This window comes from Aedes albopictus, chromosome 2 (assembly GCF_035046485.1).
Source record: "Aedes albopictus strain Foshan chromosome 2, AalbF5, whole genome shotgun sequence".
NCBI lineage: Eukaryota > Metazoa > Arthropoda > Insecta > Diptera > Culicidae > Aedes > Aedes albopictus.
In genome coordinates, this window is record NC_085137.1 from 10,784,539 (window position 1) to 10,804,948 (window position 20,410).

At 41.3% G+C, this 20,410-nt stretch overlaps 1 protein-coding gene across 1 annotated transcript in view; it reads right to left on the reverse strand.

Annotated features, from left to right (window-relative positions):
- Window positions 1-19,768, reverse strand: part of LOC109429827 (uncharacterized) — a 64,781-nt gene extending 45,013 nt beyond the window's left edge. The window contains exon 1 of the mRNA XM_019705807.3: window positions 19,739-19,768. Within this exon, the coding sequence (XP_019561352.1) occupies window positions 19,739-19,740 (2 nt within the window). The 5' untranslated portion in view covers window positions 19,741-19,768. The remainder of the gene's footprint in view (window positions 1-19,738) is intronic.
- Between the last annotated feature and the right edge of the window lie 642 nt (window positions 19,769-20,410).

The window sequence follows — 20,410 nt, forward strand, 5'->3', positions numbered from 1 at the left end:
AGTCTTGGTTTAATTCCTAGAGGTGTTTCTGTAAGAATTCCAGGAGAAATTCCTCATTTATAAATAATCCCTGAAGTTGTTCGTGAAAGAATCACAGTAGGAATTTTTGTAGAAATTATTGGAGTAATTGTGGAAAAAATATATGGAAAAATCTCTGAAGAAATCTCTGAAGGAATACCTGGATAAATACTTAAAATATTTCTGGAAAAATTCCTGAAGTAAACCTCGGAAAAATAGGACTGGAACAACCGCTTGAGGAACCTATAAATATATCCCAGGACAAATCCCCAAAGAAATGTCTAGTGGAATCCCTAGATATATTCTTGAAGGAATCTCTGGAGGAATTCACTGCAGGAAAAAAATCATATAGTTTACAGAACTAGGGACAGACCTAGAACAGTCACTTTGATTTCTCAAAATTCACAAATCTAGCTACGCCAATATGTATGAATCCGAATCAACATCCGACGTAAGTTCTATTCCATTGGCTCGAAAGTATCTACAAACTGCTTCATAGTTTCTTGTGTTGTTAAAGCTATTTTACAATATAAACAGCTTCATTAATACAAAAAGGTTTTACCAAATCCGTAATAAAACCCTAATAAATTATGCCTAACAGTAGATGGTATACAAATTGTTACTTGGGATATTTGAGATTCACGTGGAGATTCGACATTCTCTGGTATTCGGTGACTAGAGTCTCGAGGATAGCCGTCTCTGTCGTGTTTGCTTCGAGTTTCAACAGTAATCTTGTCCTGATGACTGTGGATCACAAACGAAAAACAAAAATTACCTTGAATTGGTCGATGTTCAGTTTGTTAGGTACGAAGCCTGGCGGTTGACGATGACTGCTGTATGTTATGAAATTGTCGGCTTTATTCTTCACCATGGAGTCGACCTAATGGGATGGTTAGAACACTTGACCATGGAAAAGGTACCCCTATCCCACCAATGCAATGTTCATGCAATTGCTACTGACTAGGTAGCCATAGCCAGTCTCTTATCGATCGCCCCGCGATCGTAGATGGTTGACTTCAAAGACATCTCATAGTGGCGATAGACCTGCGAATCAATTACCTATCCAGGGTTGTATCTAAGGGAGGTGAGTAACCACATCGCTACCGAACAGCCTTAATGATTTTATGAAAAAATAAAAAATAAATTAACACAGTTTTATAAATTGGGCAGTCCTTACAATTGTCATATGCTATATATATAAAAATGCAGTGGCATACGTGGGACCGCGCATAACTTGTGAACGGAAGGTCCGATTTGGATCGTCTTAGTTTTGTTCTGTTAGTTTTCACCCAAGGAAGGTTTATGAGGCAAAAAACATGGAAAAATTTAGAGTTTTTTGAAAATCGATCTTCCATACATCTTGTGACCGGGGACTTGGTCTTGCATAGAAACTTGAAACGTCAAAAAACGCAGTAGGCAAGACAAAGTTTGCCGGGTACAGCCTAGGGTACAGCTAGTTTGATATAAAAGAACTGCCTTACTGAAGCAGGATACCTTTCAAATTATGGAGTAAAAACGTGCAAAAACTCCTCCTAAACTTCAATTAGACATGAAAAAATCAAGTTTTAATGCATGTTTTGGCAGGTTTTGGTGAAAAGTATCATAAAAATGAATAGGAAGCCAGTCTCTTATCGATCGCCCTGCAATCGTAGATGGATGACTTCATATAATTCTCATAGTGACGATAGACCTGCGCGAATCAATTACCTATCCAGGGTTGTATCTAAGGGAGGTGAGTAACCACATCGCTACCAAACACCCTTAAAGATTTTATTAAAACATACAAAATAAATTAACACAGTTTTATGATTTGGACAGTCCTTACAATTGTCATATTTGATATAAGTGAACTTAAAAGAACTGCCTTACTGAAGCAGGATACATTTCAAATTTCAACAAGATACACCTAAGATGAATTGAGAACCACTGCCACACATGCAAAAAGCCTCGATCGATCGACACCAGTCAGCCGGCGCGACGTGCCATGCTTCGCGGGTGATTAAGCGGTGTGGTCGCCCATCAATTGCACCCAGGCTACAATGCAGCAGCAACCATAGCGAGCAAGGTCCACAGAAGTCGCCTGTCGCAAGAATTCTTTTGTTTGAAAAATGACAGTCGTCGTATTACCTACCTATACTGCTTGGGCCCTCAGACAACCGTGTTGGCCGATGCGATGCGATGGATTATAAGGAGGAACGGAGGGAGAATACTAGCCAGGAGGGCGGTTGCTCTTTCACAAACCGATGATCACTGGAATTGTTTTTTTTTTCCTCCATCCAAAGGACGGTAATAGGGTAATAGCCAGACATAGATGAATAGGAGTTTAGCTACACGACATTTCTCATAACTTGCCGCACAGAAATCCAACCGTTTCATTAAAACCTCGCTTTACGCTATCGCAGTTTTTATTTCATCTTTTATTAGAAACATAACCCAAAGCGAAATCATTTCCCGTTGCTGTGCGGGTCTAGCAGATAGGACTCGTCTCTGTGGTCGGACTTTATGGGGCTTCGCAACTGACTCGCAGTCACTTCATGGTTTGGTGAGAGATGGGAAAACTGGTCTAATATGTGCGCCTGGCATGAACCAGTGCTAGGTATGTAGGGAGCAGTTAATGCTTATCGCCAATTTTGACAAATAAAAACGAATGAGAAATGGATACAACTCCTCCTTAGGTGGTGTACTGCTGAGTGGTTGCATGCTTGGAGATGTTTTTCTGGTATTATCGAAAAACGAATCAATTAGGTATGAGAAATGGTTTAAGGCTAAGTATTAAACTGACAAAGTTTTGAATCGTCGAATCTTTCTGGTTATTATAGTTTGAATAAGCAATAATTCAGTAGGGTTTTCTGACCTTTTAAATTTCTGAACATAGTAGTGTTTTCTGCAATTGCATCACTAGAATTAAGTCAAATGAAAACAGTATTTAAATGGTAACTGTCAATTATTTCTACCTCTCTATAATACTGTGGAATCGAAAATCAATCCAAATGTTGGATCTTTTGACTTTTGACTCCAATAACTCCAAAAATATACAAAATGTTTGACATTTGTGTAGATCGTGAACTTTGGCCAACCACCCCACTCCCCTAAGAGGCTACGTATTTTACTAACAAGCCCTAATGTCTAGAATTCACATTAAGCAATTGGTGAGCTCGTTCCATGCTATTATTTTATTGTAAAACGATAAGTGAACATTTCAACAACAATGTTCATGAATTTATTCAACAAGCATAACAATGTTCGAAGCTACTGGATTCAATGATCATTTATGTTCTTCACTCATGCAAATCTTTGAATGGTCGGTGACAGGGAGGGGTATAGGTGTTCTCTCGATTTAGATTTCCGTCAGAATATCGCAGTACTTAAAAATCGGTTATAAGGATTACATTGCTTACCAAGATGGATGCAGATCTTGTAACGCTTAGTCACTTTTTTGAATTGGACATAGTTTCTTCAAGATTTTAGGTGTAAATTAAAAGTAATTATTTTCATTAAATATTTAAAAAAAGGTTAACATCGTTGAATTTGAAATGCACGGCTAAATTAGGATAAAAGCTCTTCTTTGTACTAAAATACTTAAGTCACTTTATTATACAACTTTCTATAAAAGCTCATTGAAATAGGATAAAAGCTTTTAAAGTTATTTGTACTAAAAAGTTAAGGTGAAGCATAGATGGCCCAAAGGAGTCGAAAATATGAACTGTGGTTGACTTGTCTAAATTTTTGGTTTTGTATTAGTAAATGTCAAATAACATGATCAGTAAAATTTTACATTCGATCAAGTTTCGTAGAATAGATTCAGCCATTACCAAATCTGATCGGCAAGTGAGCAGACAGTTAGTTTCGGTGATAGTGCTTTGAATTTTTTTTCAATCTAAGGTGCGTACATCTTGGATAAGTTTAATTCGTTAAAAAAAGAACAGTTTTTAAATTTAGTGATCACTGCATGACACGTAAAGTGAAAACGGTTTCGTTAATTCATAACTTTTATTTTTTCTTGCGTTAGTTATTAAAAATAGTTCCGGATTTATTTTATCACTGGGAATGGAAACTCTGCTCATCTGTGCAGTTCTAAATCTGTACAAAAGGTAATTTTATAAAGTGAATTCATTTAATGTACAAAATTCTAATTGGTTTCGTCGTTGGGCATCAGCGTCCAACGGACGCTTTTTTGTACGGGCTTCAAGTCTGCAGCTACACACTCCGCCATTTTGAACATCCACACGACCACGTGGGACATTTCCGAGGACGCTCGCTCGCACCTTTATTCCGGCCATCAGTGATTCGAGCTTCTTTTCCGAGTCGTCCCTCGAAGGAACGGGATCCCGCCGGCCCCAGCGGCAAACCCTTGCTCCGCCGCTACGCTCGCCAAGAACATCGCACTCCGTTCGTGCACCCCTCGTCAGCTGACAGCATAAGTTAAACCCTGCGCAGGTATGTCCTCATAATCATGGCCATGAACACACTACACAACACACACTCACACACTCTCACACTGGATGCTTAAACCGAAAAAATGAATTAATACATAAAAATGAATTCAAACTCAACATATTATGCTTCTTTCATTTCATGAGTACTGAGCCCTGTGGTAATGTAGTCCGCCCGGGTATCGTCACACTCTACGTTTCACTTTACGTTCTCTTCGGACACGTTTTCGTTCCTTCGCTTTGATGCGTTCACCTCAGTTAATCGTTTCGCTATACTTTGTGGCCATCGCTTTACGTTTCAAAAGAAAAAAAATGCCTAAAAACTTCGTCGAAGACTACAAAGTGATCCAACGCTCATGTGAAACGTCTTACGCTTGGTTGTTACTTACCTTACCTTACCAATCAGGCTAAGGCCGAGGTGGCCTCTGCTGTACATAGTAGCCGTCTCCATTCCACTCAGTCCATGGCTGTTTGCCTCCAGTTCCGCACTCTGCGTAGGGTCCGCAGATCGTCCTCCACTTGGTCGACCCACCTAGCTCGCTGCGCTCCACGTCTTCTTGTACCGGTCGGATGACTCTCGAGAACCATTTTAGTCGGGTTGCTATCCAACACCCTGGTGACGTGACCCGCCCAAGGTAGCCTCCCGATTTTGGTGGTGTGGACGATGGTTGGTTCTCTCAGCAGCTGATGCAGTTCGTGGTTCATTCGCCTTCTCCAAGTCCCGTCTTCCATCTGCATTCCGCCGTAGATGGTACGCAACACCTTCCGTTCGAAAACTCCAAGGGCGCGTTGGTCCTCTGCACGTAAGGTCCATGTTTCGTGCCCATAGAGGACTACTGGTCTAATCAGCGTTTTGTAGATGGTTAACTTCGTGTTACGGCAAACTTCATTCGATCGTAGAGTTCTGCGGAGTCCAAAGTAAGCACGATTTCCTGCCACAATGCGCCTCTGAATTTCTCTGTTGGTGTCGTTGTCGGCGGTCACCAGTGAGCCCAAGTACACGAATTCTTCAACCGCCTCGATTTCATCACCGTCGTAATGAATTCACGGTGGCGGGCGTGGTGATTCCTCCCTGGAGCCCTTTGCCATCATGTACTTTGTCTTCGACACATTAATGACTAATCCGATTCGCCTGGCTACACTCTTTAGTACGTTTCCGCCATCGTCTCAAATTTACGTGCAATAATATCAATATCATCGGCGAAACCAAGCAGCTGGACGGACTTCGTGAAAATCGTTCCACTCGTGTTTATCCCCGCTCTCCTTATTACACCCTCTAAAGCAATGTTGAACAGCAAGCACGAAAGACCATCACCTTGCCGTAACCCTCTGCGAGATTCAAAGGGACTCGAGAGTGTCCCTGATACTCGAACTACGCACATCACTCGATCCATCGTCGCCTTGATCAATCGTATCAGTTTATCCGGGAATCCGTATTCGTGCATAATCTGCCATAGCTATGCTCGATCGATTGTATCATACGCCGATTTGAAATCGATGAACAAGAGATGTGTGGGCACGTTGTATTCGCGGCATTTCTGCAACACCTGGCGGATGGCGAACATCTGGTCCGTTGTAGCGCGTTCACCCATAAATCCAGCCTGATATTGCTCCACGAACTCTCTTGCATTCGGTGATAGACGGCGGCATAAAATTTGAGAGAGTATCTTGTAAGCAGCGCTCAGTAGTGCGATCGCGTGGTAGTTCCCGCAATCCAACTTGTCGCCCTTTTTGTAGATGGGACACTATACCTTCCATCCATTCCTCCGGTAATACTTCCTCCTCCCAAATCTTAGTTCTAATCAAATAGCGAGGTTTTATTACTGAATAGCTGTCCCGGAATACGTTGTACTGTCTGTCTATGTTTTTTGACATCTAGATTCATATAAAAATCTCACTAAAATGAGATTATTGATTTTGTCGTTTTTCTCGCCTTTCCGATTACTTTTCCCTCTATCCCTGTTCTTTTAACAGGAATTCGTCGGGCCCTGTTCGAACGCAACAGTGACAGATTTAGGTTAACCCTTTATAAGGCAATGGCAACTATATTGCCACCTACTGTTTTTATTTTTTTCTGTTTTATAACAATTTGTTTCGAACTTCTTTTTTGGTTTATTCAAAATTAGGATTACTAACAACGCCTGGTATTTTTTTGGTACTAAACAAAGCTTAAACAATAATTTGGGAGCCATTTGTAGTCTCAAAAATGGCAAAATTTGACCGCGTGAAGAAAACTAGCTCAAACTTATTGTAAAACTATACATTTGGTAAATATTTTAAGAAATAATCAAATTATGGGTTGATATGAGCTGAACTACACAGTTTAAATTATGGGTTAAGCCCTAATCCACTCTAAGATCTGTTTTCCGGCTTTTTGTCGAAGTCAAAAGAAGAAAAGTACCCTAAACGGGCAGTGGCAAGAATATTGCCACCAGCGCTGGTGGCCTAAACGGGCAGCGGCAACTATATTGCCACCTCAAAAGCTCGTTTTTGTGGTAAACGGGCAGTGGCAACTATATTGCCACCAGCGTTTTTGGGGTGAACGGGCAGTGGCAACTATATTGCCACCTAGATTTTTGAGAGTTTCTTTCAAACAAAAATTGTTTTGTACATGTAATCATGCGTATAATCATTTCTATAATAGTATGCGTTGATTACTCTTCTAGTTTTCTCGGCCTTATAAAGGGTTAATCCGTTAGCCCATTTTGAAGCCAAATCCTGACATACATACATCATTACCATTTTATAGATGTTTTTCTTGTACTTGAATTGTAATAAATACATAAGTGACCCTATTTTGTCAGCCCCTTTCCGGAACACATTTTTTGCATACTTTTTATCCCTCTATGTTCTGCCTTTCAGCAGTAGTTTGATGATGATTTTGAATGAATAGGTCAAATATTTGACTGTTAGATAATGAAATCAAATAGTTCGTCGCAAAATAGGGCTGACAAAATCGGGTCCGATGAACTGTATTTTGTTGGAGTTTAAAAAAAAACTCCATGAGAAACATGCATAAAAAGCAAATATCGCTCAGAAGAGGGTTCATTTTGTAAAAAGTATATAATGTTTGTTTTCTAAAAAAGACAACAAAAACAGTAGCGCATTCAATGACATGATAATACATTTCAAAATTATATATCCTCCCACTTACTCCCTTAATTTATCTCCGATAACAACGATAGCACATGATCAGTGTTTATTGCCGCAATTAATCTGTTGTTTACCCAAGTGCATTATGTCGAAACAATGTCACAATAGTTTTTTTGTCCTCTTTAAAAGCAAAACAAGCATCACGACACACTAGCTAGGGTGTTTTAACCAATAGTGGAGCCGTTAGTAGCTAAAATTTCGCTTTGATCGCAAAAAGCAGTATGAACTCATTGTTGCGTTATCTTTACCAATGATTGTGCAACAAGTTCCACATTTTTCTAACATATTGCAAACAAAGAATGTACAAAAACATACTTCATGTCTCATAAAATAAATGTTTGAATTGTGGTCCATATTATGTTAAGGTAATGGATACTATTGTATTATTGTAACTATTGTCTAATAATATGAGCCACTATCCATCCCTGTGACAGTTCACTGGTAAAATCAGGTTTGGGCACACATTTTAAGCGCTGAAAGGGGTCTACAGTTGGCTGAACTACCCTAAGCATGACCGCTGGCGCCTTGGTGATTGTCTCGGAACGGTATGGCGGCTGCAAAGGCTACTTCGATTTATCACGGCGAGCAGGTTCGTCACCAGACGAAGATGCGACAAGACATCATCGATCATCTTCCTATGTGGTTGACATGACACGCCGGACGGAGACTGCTTGTGGTGGCTGATGAAGTAATAAACTGTTCGTTCCCGCTGCCTTACCGTAAGCGAAGCGTAACGTCGACAATTGGTTCTGGTTAACATATCGCTTTTCATGCATAGTAAGGTAGGTAAATGTGTTCGAGAAGGTCTTCTTGTTCTGGCGGAAATATCACCCGCGCGGGTCATGAACTCGGCGGCGCACACGAGTTGCCATTTTTACCTCCGGGTTTTTAAAGGCAATAAATTTTATCCTCCTCTGTTCTCTCGCGGATGTGCACAGCCTTGTACCGGAATCGAGGCTCCTCAGAGAAGAGCACTTGTTCGTCGAGAGTGAATGCCTTACTGAATGTTGAAGACGAAGGGCTGACGACCTTGGAGATATGTATAGTTAATCGCTTTGTGTATCGTAGATCTTCTTTCTTGGATGCTCGTTGCGCATAATTGTGGTGCTCTTCTAAGTACTGATTCGGATAGCGAGCAATTATTCAACGTGACGTTGTAAGTACTTAGCCATTTGGATCGTCGGTTCATGTTCAATGCTACATACTCGACTCCAACCCGTTTCACTAATCCTTGTCGCCTAATCAAAAGCAAGTATCAGAAACTCGTCGTAGTAGGCCAGTTTTATTGCGCAATCCACGCACCGGCTCATATCGCGGGGACATCATTTGAAAACGCGTGACACGATCACGTAAACACACCATTTCCTCGTTGGATCGTAATATGCCTCCATACCCCAGAGACACATAAATCCAGCAAAAGCATTCCAATCGACAGTGACAGTCCGTGGTGGCTGCGGGGTACATTCTTTAAGAAACTATGTGAGCACTTACAAATTTTCATACCATCCAAGAAGGCCACCCGAGAAACTGGCAAACGAGTCGCCTGCTTGGACTGTCGTGAGTTTGTACGGTTTTTCACGTGATTTATCAAAGTTGGCTGAGGATGAGATGTTGTTGGGTAAGCATCGCAGCACGCTGGCTGACTGGCTGGTGCCGTGAACCCGCGATGCAGTCACGTACTACTTTGATTAGTTACATCTGAAGTTGTAAGTTGGCGGCGAGGCACCACCGGCATCCCGCGTGTGGGTGAGAAGGGGAGCAGGGGGGGCTACTCCCTCATGGATAGATGTTGCATGACGTTGGCTGCGCACTCACCTGGTAAACATGTTTTCGCTTAATTTGGACATATTTATGCTGGTAACTTCTGCTTGGAGAATGCTTGGCTCTTGTCACCTGGGCAGGTTTCTGGCGAGGAATGCCTGTTTGGTAATTTCTTGAAACGTGCTTCAATTTCCGTGGTTTCGACTGGAGTTGGTGCACAAAGAGTGTGATTCGGCTTTAACAGTCAACAAACTTGCATCGATTACTTTTTAATCTTTGCCGACGTTTCGGTCCGGGGAGTGGACCTTCTTCAGGGCCTGGAATTTTATTATATTTACTGCCATTACGTATTTACATTATTATATACTGGACTTACTCGATTTTAAATCAACAAGTTAAAATTTTTTTTGTTTGCTAATTGTAAAATGTCGGGTTTAAAAGGGTTAATCTTCCTCCACTGGGGCATCGCTATAGAGGAAGATACAAATTAATACCTAACACATCGTTCGACCTACATTTTGTTGCATGGTTATTAGACCTATATCTGGATGAATTAGCCTCTGCTTACGGTCAGGGAGTTTTTCGAATTGTCGGAGGAAATTCCGGGCATTCATTGTGCAACTCCCAGAAACTAGTAGAGAAATTGACGAATAAATTCGAAAAGGAATTCAAGGTGGAATTCGTAGAAAAATTACCAGAGATATTTATAGATGAGTTCTCGGATAAACTCTTAATGGATTTCCCGGAAGAATTTCTTGAGGAATTTCTAGAGCAACTCTCGATGGAACTCCTAAAAAAATTTCAAGAAATTCGTGAAGAAATTCCCGGAAGAACTCAGATACTTCTAGAGAAATTCCTGGGAGAACTCCTAGAGGAACGTTCGGGGAAATTAATAAAGGACTTCTCGAAGGAATCTCTTGGCATACCCAGTGCAAATTCTAGAAAAAAAACTTATATAGCAACTCGTAGTAAAATTGTCTGGGGAACTTCTTCCCGGTGAAACTCGTAAAGGTGTTTCCGAAGATATTCGAACTCCCGGAAGCACTTCTAGACGAATTCCCGGAAGAACTTCTAGAGGAATTCCCGGTAGAACTTTTAGAAGAAACTTCTGGTAGAATTTTCGGGCGAACTCCTGGAAGAATTCCAAGAGGAACTGCTATAGAACTTGCCGGAAGAACTCCTAGAGGAATTACAAGAGAAACTCCTAGAGGGATTAACGGAAGAAACTTCTGGTTTTTCTAGTGCAATTTCTATGAAATCTTAAAGGAATTCCCGTAGAAATTCGTTAAGGAATTCCCGGATGTACTCGTTGAAGAAATTCCCAGAGGTGCTCCTAGAGAAATTGTGTGTGTATTTGGTTTTGAAGAGGGATTTAAACCTAGTGGTCATTCGTCCCTCTGTCCTAGAGGAATTGCCGGATGATCTCAAAGGAATTTCCATGAAAAACTTCTAGACTTCTATATGAATTGCTGGAGGATCTCCTAAAAGAATTGCCGGAGTAACTCTTAGAGGAGTTTCTAGAGGAAGTACTACACAAAGTCTCAGTGAAACTTCTGTAGCAATGCCCGAAGAAACTCCTAGAGGATGTCTCGGAGGAAACCCTCGGATTTCCCGAAGGACCTTTTTTATCTGTATGAACGAGATTTTTAACCCTAGGCTAGTTCATCTCGGGAGACCGAACGACCTTCTAGAGTTCCCGGAGGAACTCTTAGCGGAATGCTTGGCGAAACTACTGGAAGATTCCTCAATAGAGTTGCTGGAAAAATTTCATCTTTTCTGGAGCTGAACGCAGCAACATTTTTTTTTTTCAGAATCACCAGCATTTTCGGCAATCTTCGGAATTTCTAGATTCTTTTTTCTGCCATCACTTATCTTCAGGAACCCCCGGTATCTTTGTAAACTCGTTTTATTTCGAGAAATGTTATAAATCTGGACCTAAAAAATGGACCACCGCTGAAACGACCTTACAAATGCTATGTATGCAGACTCCATTGCTTAAAATATTGTAATGAAAAAAAAAATCAAGAAATAATTAAATTTATCAATGCGTTTTTGAGATCGGCGTAGAAAATTGGAGTTCGGCGGCGTAAGCGGCGGCGCGCCGAAAAATAATCGGCGGCAGCGGCGTGAACCGAAAATCGGCGGCGGCGCCGGCGTGGCGCAGCGGCGCACACCTCTAGTTCCTCCAGGAGTTCGTCCAAGAACTGCTCCAGGAGTTCCTGCGGGAATCGCTCTAGGAGTTCTTCTGAAAATCACTCAAGATGATACTCCGGGAACTGCTCCAGGAGTGCCTACGGAAATTGCTCCAGAAGTTCCTGCGGGAATTGTTCAAGGAGTTCATTCGGAAATTGCTCCAGGATTTTGCCCGGGAATTGTTCCAGGAGTTCCTCCGGGAGCTACTCCATGAGTAAATTGCTCCGAGAACTGCTCCAGGAGTTCACCCGAGAGCTGCTTCAGGTTTTTTTGCGGGAATTGCTTCAGGACTGCCCCCAGAAATTGCTCCAGGAATTGCTTCAGGAGTTCCTGCTGGAAACGCTCAAGGATTTCTACTGGAGAAAGCTCCAGGATTTCCTCCGGGAATAACTTCAGGAGTTCCTTTGTGAATTTCTCCAGCAGTTTCTCCGGAAATTTCTTCAATATCCTTGGTGAGTTCCTCCGGGAATTACTCAAGTAGCCTGTCTTGTGGTAATTCTTGTTGGAATTCTTTCAGGAATCCGTCCAGAAGTTCCGTCGGGAATTTCCAAGAATTCCTTCGGGGTTTTCTCCGGCAATGCTACCTAGAGTTCTTCCGGTTATTCCTTCAGATGTTCCTCCGCGAATTCTTCCAGCAGATCTTTCGGAAATGTTCTCAGGAGTTCCTTCGGAAATTTCTCTGTGAGTTTCTCCGGAAGCCCTTCTGGGAATTGCTCCTGGAGTTCCTCCGGCAATTCTTCTCGGGGTTCCTGCAGAATGCCTATAGGAGTTCTTCCGGCAATTATTTGAAAAGGTGCCTCAAAAATATCTCCAAATTCCTCCAAGATTTCCACTATGATTTTTTTCTAGGAGTTTTTCCAAAAATTCCTTCAGGGGTTCCTCCGGGAATTCTTTCGGAAGTTCTTCTGGGCATTACTCCAGGAGTTCGTTTTGAATTTCCTCAGAAATTTTTCAGGAGCTTCTTCAAAAACTTTTCAAAGAGTTTCTTAAGGAATTCCTGCAGGAATTCCTTCAGGAGTTCGTCCGGGAATTGCTTAAGGAGTTCCTCCGGAAATTGCGCCACTCATTCCTCTGGTATTCACCCAAGGAGTTCCTATAGAAATTTCTCCGGGAATCACTCCAGGAGTTCCTCTGCAAATCGCTCCTGGAGTTCCTCTGGGGATTCCTCCAGTAGTTCCTCCGGTAATTCATCCAGGAGTTCCTCCGCTAATCCTTCGGGAATTTCTAGGAGTTCTTCAAGCAATTACTCCAGAAGTTCCTCTGTAAGTTGTCCTCTAGCAATACCTTTAGGAGAAGATTTTAAACTTGTTTTCTGGGAATTTCAATTGTAGTTGCAGCGCGAACTCCTCCGTGAGTTCCTTCCGCAATTCCTTCATGAGGTACAAGCATCAGGTATCAGGTATCAGTAGGTCGGCTCCAAAGGCACGTTCTCTTCCATTCATGCCATCGCCATGAATACGAGCCTCTTCATCATTTACCTGCGGGAGAGCGAAGGGAGGAATAAGGGATGGGATAGGGAAAGGGAAGGTAAGGGAATAGGGTCATCGACATAATCGTATAAGCGTACAACAACGGGTTCAAACAGCGCCCTGAAAAGGGCACTGTAAAAAACGCATAAAGCGTAAAGTAAGCCTATAGCTACTTGCCACAACGGGTTCAGAACAACAGAACATCCTGAAGATTCAGGCTTCTTAGGTCAGTTTCACTTAATCAAGTGTTTACCGAGTACTCGGAAACGCAGTTGCGTAATAACTGGGTAGTTCCTAGTTACATATCAAATGATTCAAAGTTCCACAGTCGGATTTTCAGCTAAGATATACAAATAAAGCAGCCTGTTGAGGCTTGTGATAGACAAAATCATAAGTAGGAAAATCACATTGAGTTATCTTAATTGCGTTTCTGCTACGAGATTCCTCAAAAGTCATGGCAAGACTCCCGCATGGGCATCAACAAACACTCAATTTCCCAAGGGGAATGACATATCCTTTTCTAACCGGAATATCCGCATTTATCTGTTTCTAACCATCGCTAACCGTGTCTAACCGCTGCTCACTTAGCAGCTCGCTTAGCAACGGTTAGCGACGGTTAGAAACGGATAAATGCGGATATTCCGTTTAGAAAAGGATATGTCATTCCCCTTGCAATTTCCTAATCGCTGCTTGACGTAATGCCGAGAAGAGATTTTGGTTTTTGAGCATTTGGTAAATCCAATTGGAAATCATTGAAAGATAAATAGGACAATTCATGCGGCTTCCAATAAGGAATCGAAAGGTACGTGTTCAAAAGTATCTTGGAAATCCTAGAAAACACCCTAACAAAATTGTTTTTGAATGGATGCTTTTCTTTATTTACTTATTATTATATTGATCAACTGACATTTTTTAGTCTTATTGACTATACTTATACTAAGATATCAAAAATACTGAAGATATGAACTGAAGTACAAGAAACAGAGATACATAATTCTTATTATCACATCATAGAAACTACAAAAAACACAGTCACTTCAGCAACATAAACATTTTAAAATCACTGCTCATACATTTACATCATTTACATGAAGTACATAAAATCTACACAATATCGGGTTTCCAGGTACATTGTTTTCTAACAAATTCTCGAAACTTAACTTTTTTTGGCCAAGTAGACGTTTTCATAGCGGAAGGCTTCCATCTTTTGCTCAATACAACTTTAAAAGATACGTAATCGACATGTTTACATTCGTTGTCGCAGGCACCCAAACATCGAGAAACCATCCGTTGACCATCTGCCTCAGATACACTTGCATCAATATTTGTCAGTAATAGGGGCAGTGTTGGTAAACTCACACTCAAAGCACACTCATGAACCGCTCCTGCGTGAGCAAACTCGCACGCGATTCTGAATCGTTTTCTCACGCGCGAAAATTTCATGCAAAATCTCGCACTCACGAGTCAAGCGTCGAAATCTCGTTCGCTTGTAAAACGAATCCAAATCAATTTGAACGGCATTCAATGTTGTTGTACGCTAGATTTGCTTTTGTTCTATCATACAATCCTTAAAACTTCGATGTAAACATTAAGAACACCAAGAAATAAAGGAATGAGTGAAATCATGAGTTAACTCATGCATGATTTTTTCGGCGGTGAGTTTGGCGAGTCAAGAATCGCGCGTGAAACAACTCAACCATGAGATTTGAGAATTTGAGTTTTTACCAACACTGAATAGGGCAAAACTTTCATCAAGAGTATTTGAAGAAGAGGTTGACAGTTGTGATCGTGTAAGATCGGTAACATCAGGTACAAGCGGCATCACACGATTGGGGATCGTTTCCCGTTGCGGCGATGAACGAGGAGTTGAATGTCGTATAGCAGAAGTAACCGAACCCGAAGGGCATGTAGCATTCGAAGCAAGAACAGACATTGTTTTTTCGACCTTAGATTTTAGTTCATCTACATCATGCTGCAACACACACTTTGAACTGCACACTACTGGGCTGCATTGAACGGTAGGTTCTTTGTGACTCTCTCTCCACTGAAGAAATTTGGAAAAACAATCATCGCACAACCAAAAACTATTCCTCTTTGGCGGTGATATAGCGGCAAGCTCTTCATTGTTTAGTCCGACACAAGCAGCGTGATATAGTCGTTTACACAAGCCATTACAATACAGTTCCTCTTCCCTTGCGACGTCGTGATGGCATTTTTCGCAATCCATGATTATTTCGATGCACAGTTTTATAACGGTTTTTATCACATAGCGGTTATCAATTGCTAGTTCTTGTATTGATCGAACTAATTATCGATGAATACACTTTAAACAAACAGCTTTGGAAGATTTTTCGTGGCGATTTTTATAAAAAACTAGCTGACCCGGCAAACTTTGTCTTGCCATGATGTGGTGGTTTGACAACTGTTGAAGTCATCGCTGCACCGCCATCTAGATTGGTTCATTTTTGATCGCGTTGATTTTCTTCCCAGCTTAATAAAAATCAGCATTTTATCAATTTTCTCACTTTTTTAGTTGTTTTTCGTAACTTTTTGTACATAAAAACACAGCCACCACGAATACGAACCGAACCGTGCAAGAGTCATCCTGATCGGTTCAGCCGTTCTTGACTTTTGTTGCCTCAAAGGGACTTCAAACTCATTTTTATATATATAGATTGAGCAAAATTCGACGAGCAGAAAAAACACAAGGGGTACTCACTAGACAGATTATTTTTTCCGATATCCTAAACAACATTGTGTAAACAAATCACAGTGGACTTTCCATTTTGGTAAGCATGTTGGTTCCCATGGAGAGGCATGTTTGCCAGAAAAACATCACTGGTGTGATGCTCGACAAAGCGTTCTAATCATTTCAGAAGAAAGAGGTCAAATTAATAGGTCTGATCTTCATACGATGCATTATCCACTTACGGAATACACTTGTCAGTATAGTCCCACCAAGATTTGTGAATAATAGAAAGGCTGTAAACAAGCAGTTTTATCAAAACATTTTGGGACTTGAGGCATGACACGCGAGATAGCCATTTAAATTTTACTGAAAGTTGCAAACATCGGGTCAAACGAAATATGCGGTACCATATAGGTGTTAATCAAAGCATTACATCTACATAGAAATCCCCCCTACGAAAGTAAGGTTATTGGTCCAAAACTGTTCTTTTATGCTGAAGATTGATCTGAGCTGTCATAACCATAGCCACTACCCAAACTAGGCACGATCAAACTCTTACAATCACAACACAAGAAAAAAGAGCAGCGATAAAAACCAATTCGGCATCCATTGAAGAACGCCAGAGACGATGACACACAGAGGACACTGTGAAAAACGCATAATGCGAAGAGCCATATAGGTTATAATTAAAGCTACAACTGCACCATTGCTCCCGTTCCCGTAGTAAGGGTAGAATACTGTTGAGGGCGCCCTAGTACTCCACAGGCTCCGTTTGTAGTTAGGTTTTTATTAGAACCCCTAACCATTCATTCCTTGGCACGGTAAGCATAAAGCCGCATAACACCATGAATTAGGGCTCACATGTTTAGTGGACTCTTACCACTGGATCAGGCGATCCGTAGTGTTCTTCTTCTTCTTTCTTCTTTATGGCTCGACGTCCCCACTGGGACTTGGCCTGCCTCTCTTCAACTTAGTGTTCTTTGAGCACTTCCACAGTTATTAATTGAAGGGCTTTCTTTGCCTGCCATTGCATGAATTTGTATATTGTGAGACAAGTACAATGATACGCTATGCCCAGGGAGTCGAGAAAATTTTCCCGACCGGAACGTGAATCGAACCCGCCGTCTCCGGATTGGCGATCCTTAGCCTTAACCACTAGGCTAACTGGAGATCCGTAGTGTTATTCTTAGCCAATTGAGATAACCGCTACCGACACTACACAGCTATCTAGGCTGATCGGGAAAAGAAGTTAACATTGATGGTCAACTTCCAAACGAGCCCGAACAGCCCACAAATTTCTCCAGAAGCTTCTTTAAACACTTTTGGGCGTTTGGAATTTCCTACAGAAATTTCTTCAGGAGCTTCTCCAAAAACTTTTCAAATAGTTTCTTTAGGAGTTCCTCCGGAAATTGCGCCAGGTGGTCTTCCGGAAATCACTCTAGGAGTTCCTATAGAAATTGCTCCAGGAATCACTCCTGGAGTTCCTCTGCAAATCGCTCCTGGAGTTCCTCTGGGGATTCCTCCAGTAGTTGCTCCAGGGATTCCTCCATTAGTTCCTCCGGTTAGTCATCCAGGAGTTCCTCCGCTAATCCTTCGAGAGTTTCTCTAGGAGTTCTTCAAGCAATTACTCCAGGAGTTCCTCTGTAAGTTCCCCCTGGATGCCCTCTGGAAGGTCCTCCGGGATGTCCTCTAGCAATACTTCTAGGAGAACATTTTATACTTTTTTTCTGGGAATTTCAATTGTATTTAGTTAAAGCGCGAACTCCTCCGCGAGTTCCTTCCGCAATTCCTTTATGAGGTACAAGCATCAAGTATCAGATACTCTCATATATGCTTTGGTAATGGCTTTTGTATGAAAAATGGCTGGTGATCCTATTGTTTGTCCGACACGGTATAAGTTAAAAAAATTTGAAAAAAAAATGTCTCTTTAGGCCTTAATTTTTTGAACATTGATCATCAACTGATAAAATCAATCAAAAGAGCTCAGATTTTTCCAGAATCGTCTCTCTGGGAAATGCATCATTCTGGGAAATAGTTTTCAGAAGAATTGCTTTGACGCACTACAGCCAGTGCTGAAAATGTCATTTCGACATATCTAAATTCCATCACCTACAGCTCATATCAGAAGCAGAACCTAAGAATAAGGAATATGAAAAACTTATGCGGTTAGCCCAGTTCTACAAGAAAGTCATGGAAACCGATCTTTTTCGAATATTTAAGGTAAATGTCATTGACTATATTCGAAAAATGCCAATTGATGTTCACCATGAATATCAATTGGCATTTTCGAAGGTAGTTGATGACATTTATCTTAAATATTCGAAAAAGATAGGTTTTTCTGTAACTTTCTTGTAGAACTGGGATGGCCGCACAAGTTTTTCGTATATCAAGACCAACAATTGAAAAGGGCGCGTCAACATCGCGTAACAAACACGTTTCTGCCGACCTAGGGCCTTCTGAACTCCACCCACGCATCTCACCACCACTAACAGAAAGCTTGATGTTTGCGCTTTCTGTTAATGGTGGTGGTGAGGTGTGTGGGTGGAGTTAAGAAGGCCTCAACTTAGTCTTGATATCATATTTTCAAGCTCAGCTTCTGATATGAGTTGTAGGTAATTGAATTTAGATATGTTGAAATGACATTTTCAGCACTGACTACAGATGTGCTAAAGTCAAAATAAACGTAATTGAAATTTTGAAAAAAGAAAAGAAAAAAAAAACTAAAGACCAACTATTTTGAACAGTTTTTCAAAAGAAATTTCCCACAATCCTGCACAATTTTCGGAAAATAAAACTCTTCAAAACGTCGTAACCAACCTGCTGCAAACATTTCCGATTGAATCCATGTTTTACTACTATAGAAATACTTAGTTGCATTTTGAGTTATTCGTTGTATGTACATATTTTCTGCAAAAGTACCAAGCTATTCCAGAATCATCAGTATGTAAGAATTCAGGCTATTCTATCGTTTAAGTTTACAAAAAACGAACTTACCTGTTATGGTTTTTTCTGGGAAAACAGTATTTAAAGAGAAGAATTTATAAGATTGTACTAGTATTTAAATTATAAATGAAAGAATCAAAACTCCACGTCCACATTCTACAATTTGAAACATGTTTCATAACTAGGTGTAAGCTTCCAAATATCGAGCAGGTAAACCAAGTGAAGCCACATTAAATCACTCCAGTTGAAATGAACGTAACCCGTGAAATCATAGTTCCAGCGCAGTTATCGGTGTATTAATAGAAAAAATATTGAAAAAATATCTTTTGCAGCATCTTGGCATGGCGGTGAAGCATTTTTTCCTATCGAAATCAAACGGCCATAGATCAATCAAAAGCCAATTCCGCAAAATGAAGTCAGCCAACAATGTGGAACCGAAAAAGAAATGAAACACAACCACTTCATTAACGTCAGATAATCATGGCAAACGGATTGTTTATTATGACGAAGATCTTTTTTCTCGGATTTAGCTCTTGGTCCGATACAGGCGGTAAAAAAGAACCTCACGTCACAGCCTCAGCTGTTCGTGAGCTGCAGCTACTGAAGTTGAGCTGCATCCAGTCGACTCCAGCCGTACGAGTAACTTACTGCTGTATGTACAACTAATCACTGCACTGAGAATAAATGCCATGTGAATTTGTTTCTTTCTTTCCTCCTTTCATTTTTGCCCGCTGCCAAGTTAAGGTGGTTATACCATCATCATCCCCACAACTCCGGTCTTCACTTCACAATTGCGTTGCATGCTGCAGTTATGTATGACTTCTGCTTCGTCTGAACTATGCATGCACCATTTAGTTTTTTTTCCTTCTGCGATTATCTACCATGCCATGCTCTCTTTTCCCCCCATCGTCGTCCGTCGTTAGAGTATCAATCTCAGCACTAATTGTCGTCGGCATTCCGGCAGCTAGTTCGCACAAATTGATCGCTAATTAGACCCAGTTGACTGGCAGTTGATCGATTTACGCATCGTCACTTTAATCACAGATCACTTAATTTTCCGCAGCTCGATCACTACTTACATTTTCTCACAGAAGTATTCTTCTCAGCACGGTCACCAATCAGCAGCAGCAAATTTTCGGTGCTCACTTTTATCACTTGTCACGATTTTCCACGCGCGAAATTCCAAACTGGCGCGAAACGTGATCGAACGAACGAAGGAACGTTTATTTCACGCAGCAAGCCGTGAGTACGCGTATTGTGTGTGCGGCGTCGCGAAACGCAAATTGAAAACTGATAAGTACCCTCCTGGCGGGCGATTCATAAGATCCCACCGTCTGGCTGCTGCTGTGGCTGCTAAGCAAGCGCCTTGGTACCCACCATCTAGCAGAGCCAGCACGTACCTACCTATGTGTGGCTTAGTGGCTGGATGAGAGCAAAAGCAAAGAGCGAGTAATGCTAAGGCTATAAACTCCTTCTGGTCTAACAGAGCAATTGGATGGTGGAAGCGCAGAAGTACAGTGGTTCCCAAAGTTATGTAGAATCCCTAAAATAGGGGTTTTCAGTCATTTTGCTTGCAGTGCATTCTTAAGAGATAAAATGCTGCGCGGTACATCGGTTCATCAATTTTGAAAATTGCTAATTGAAGTTTTTCGAAAAAAAAACCGGGACCCCCGGATTCTCTCCCGAAGGAACAATACCATGAATAACTCACATTTTGAGTGTTTGTCAAGAATTCGATCTCAGGTTCTCCG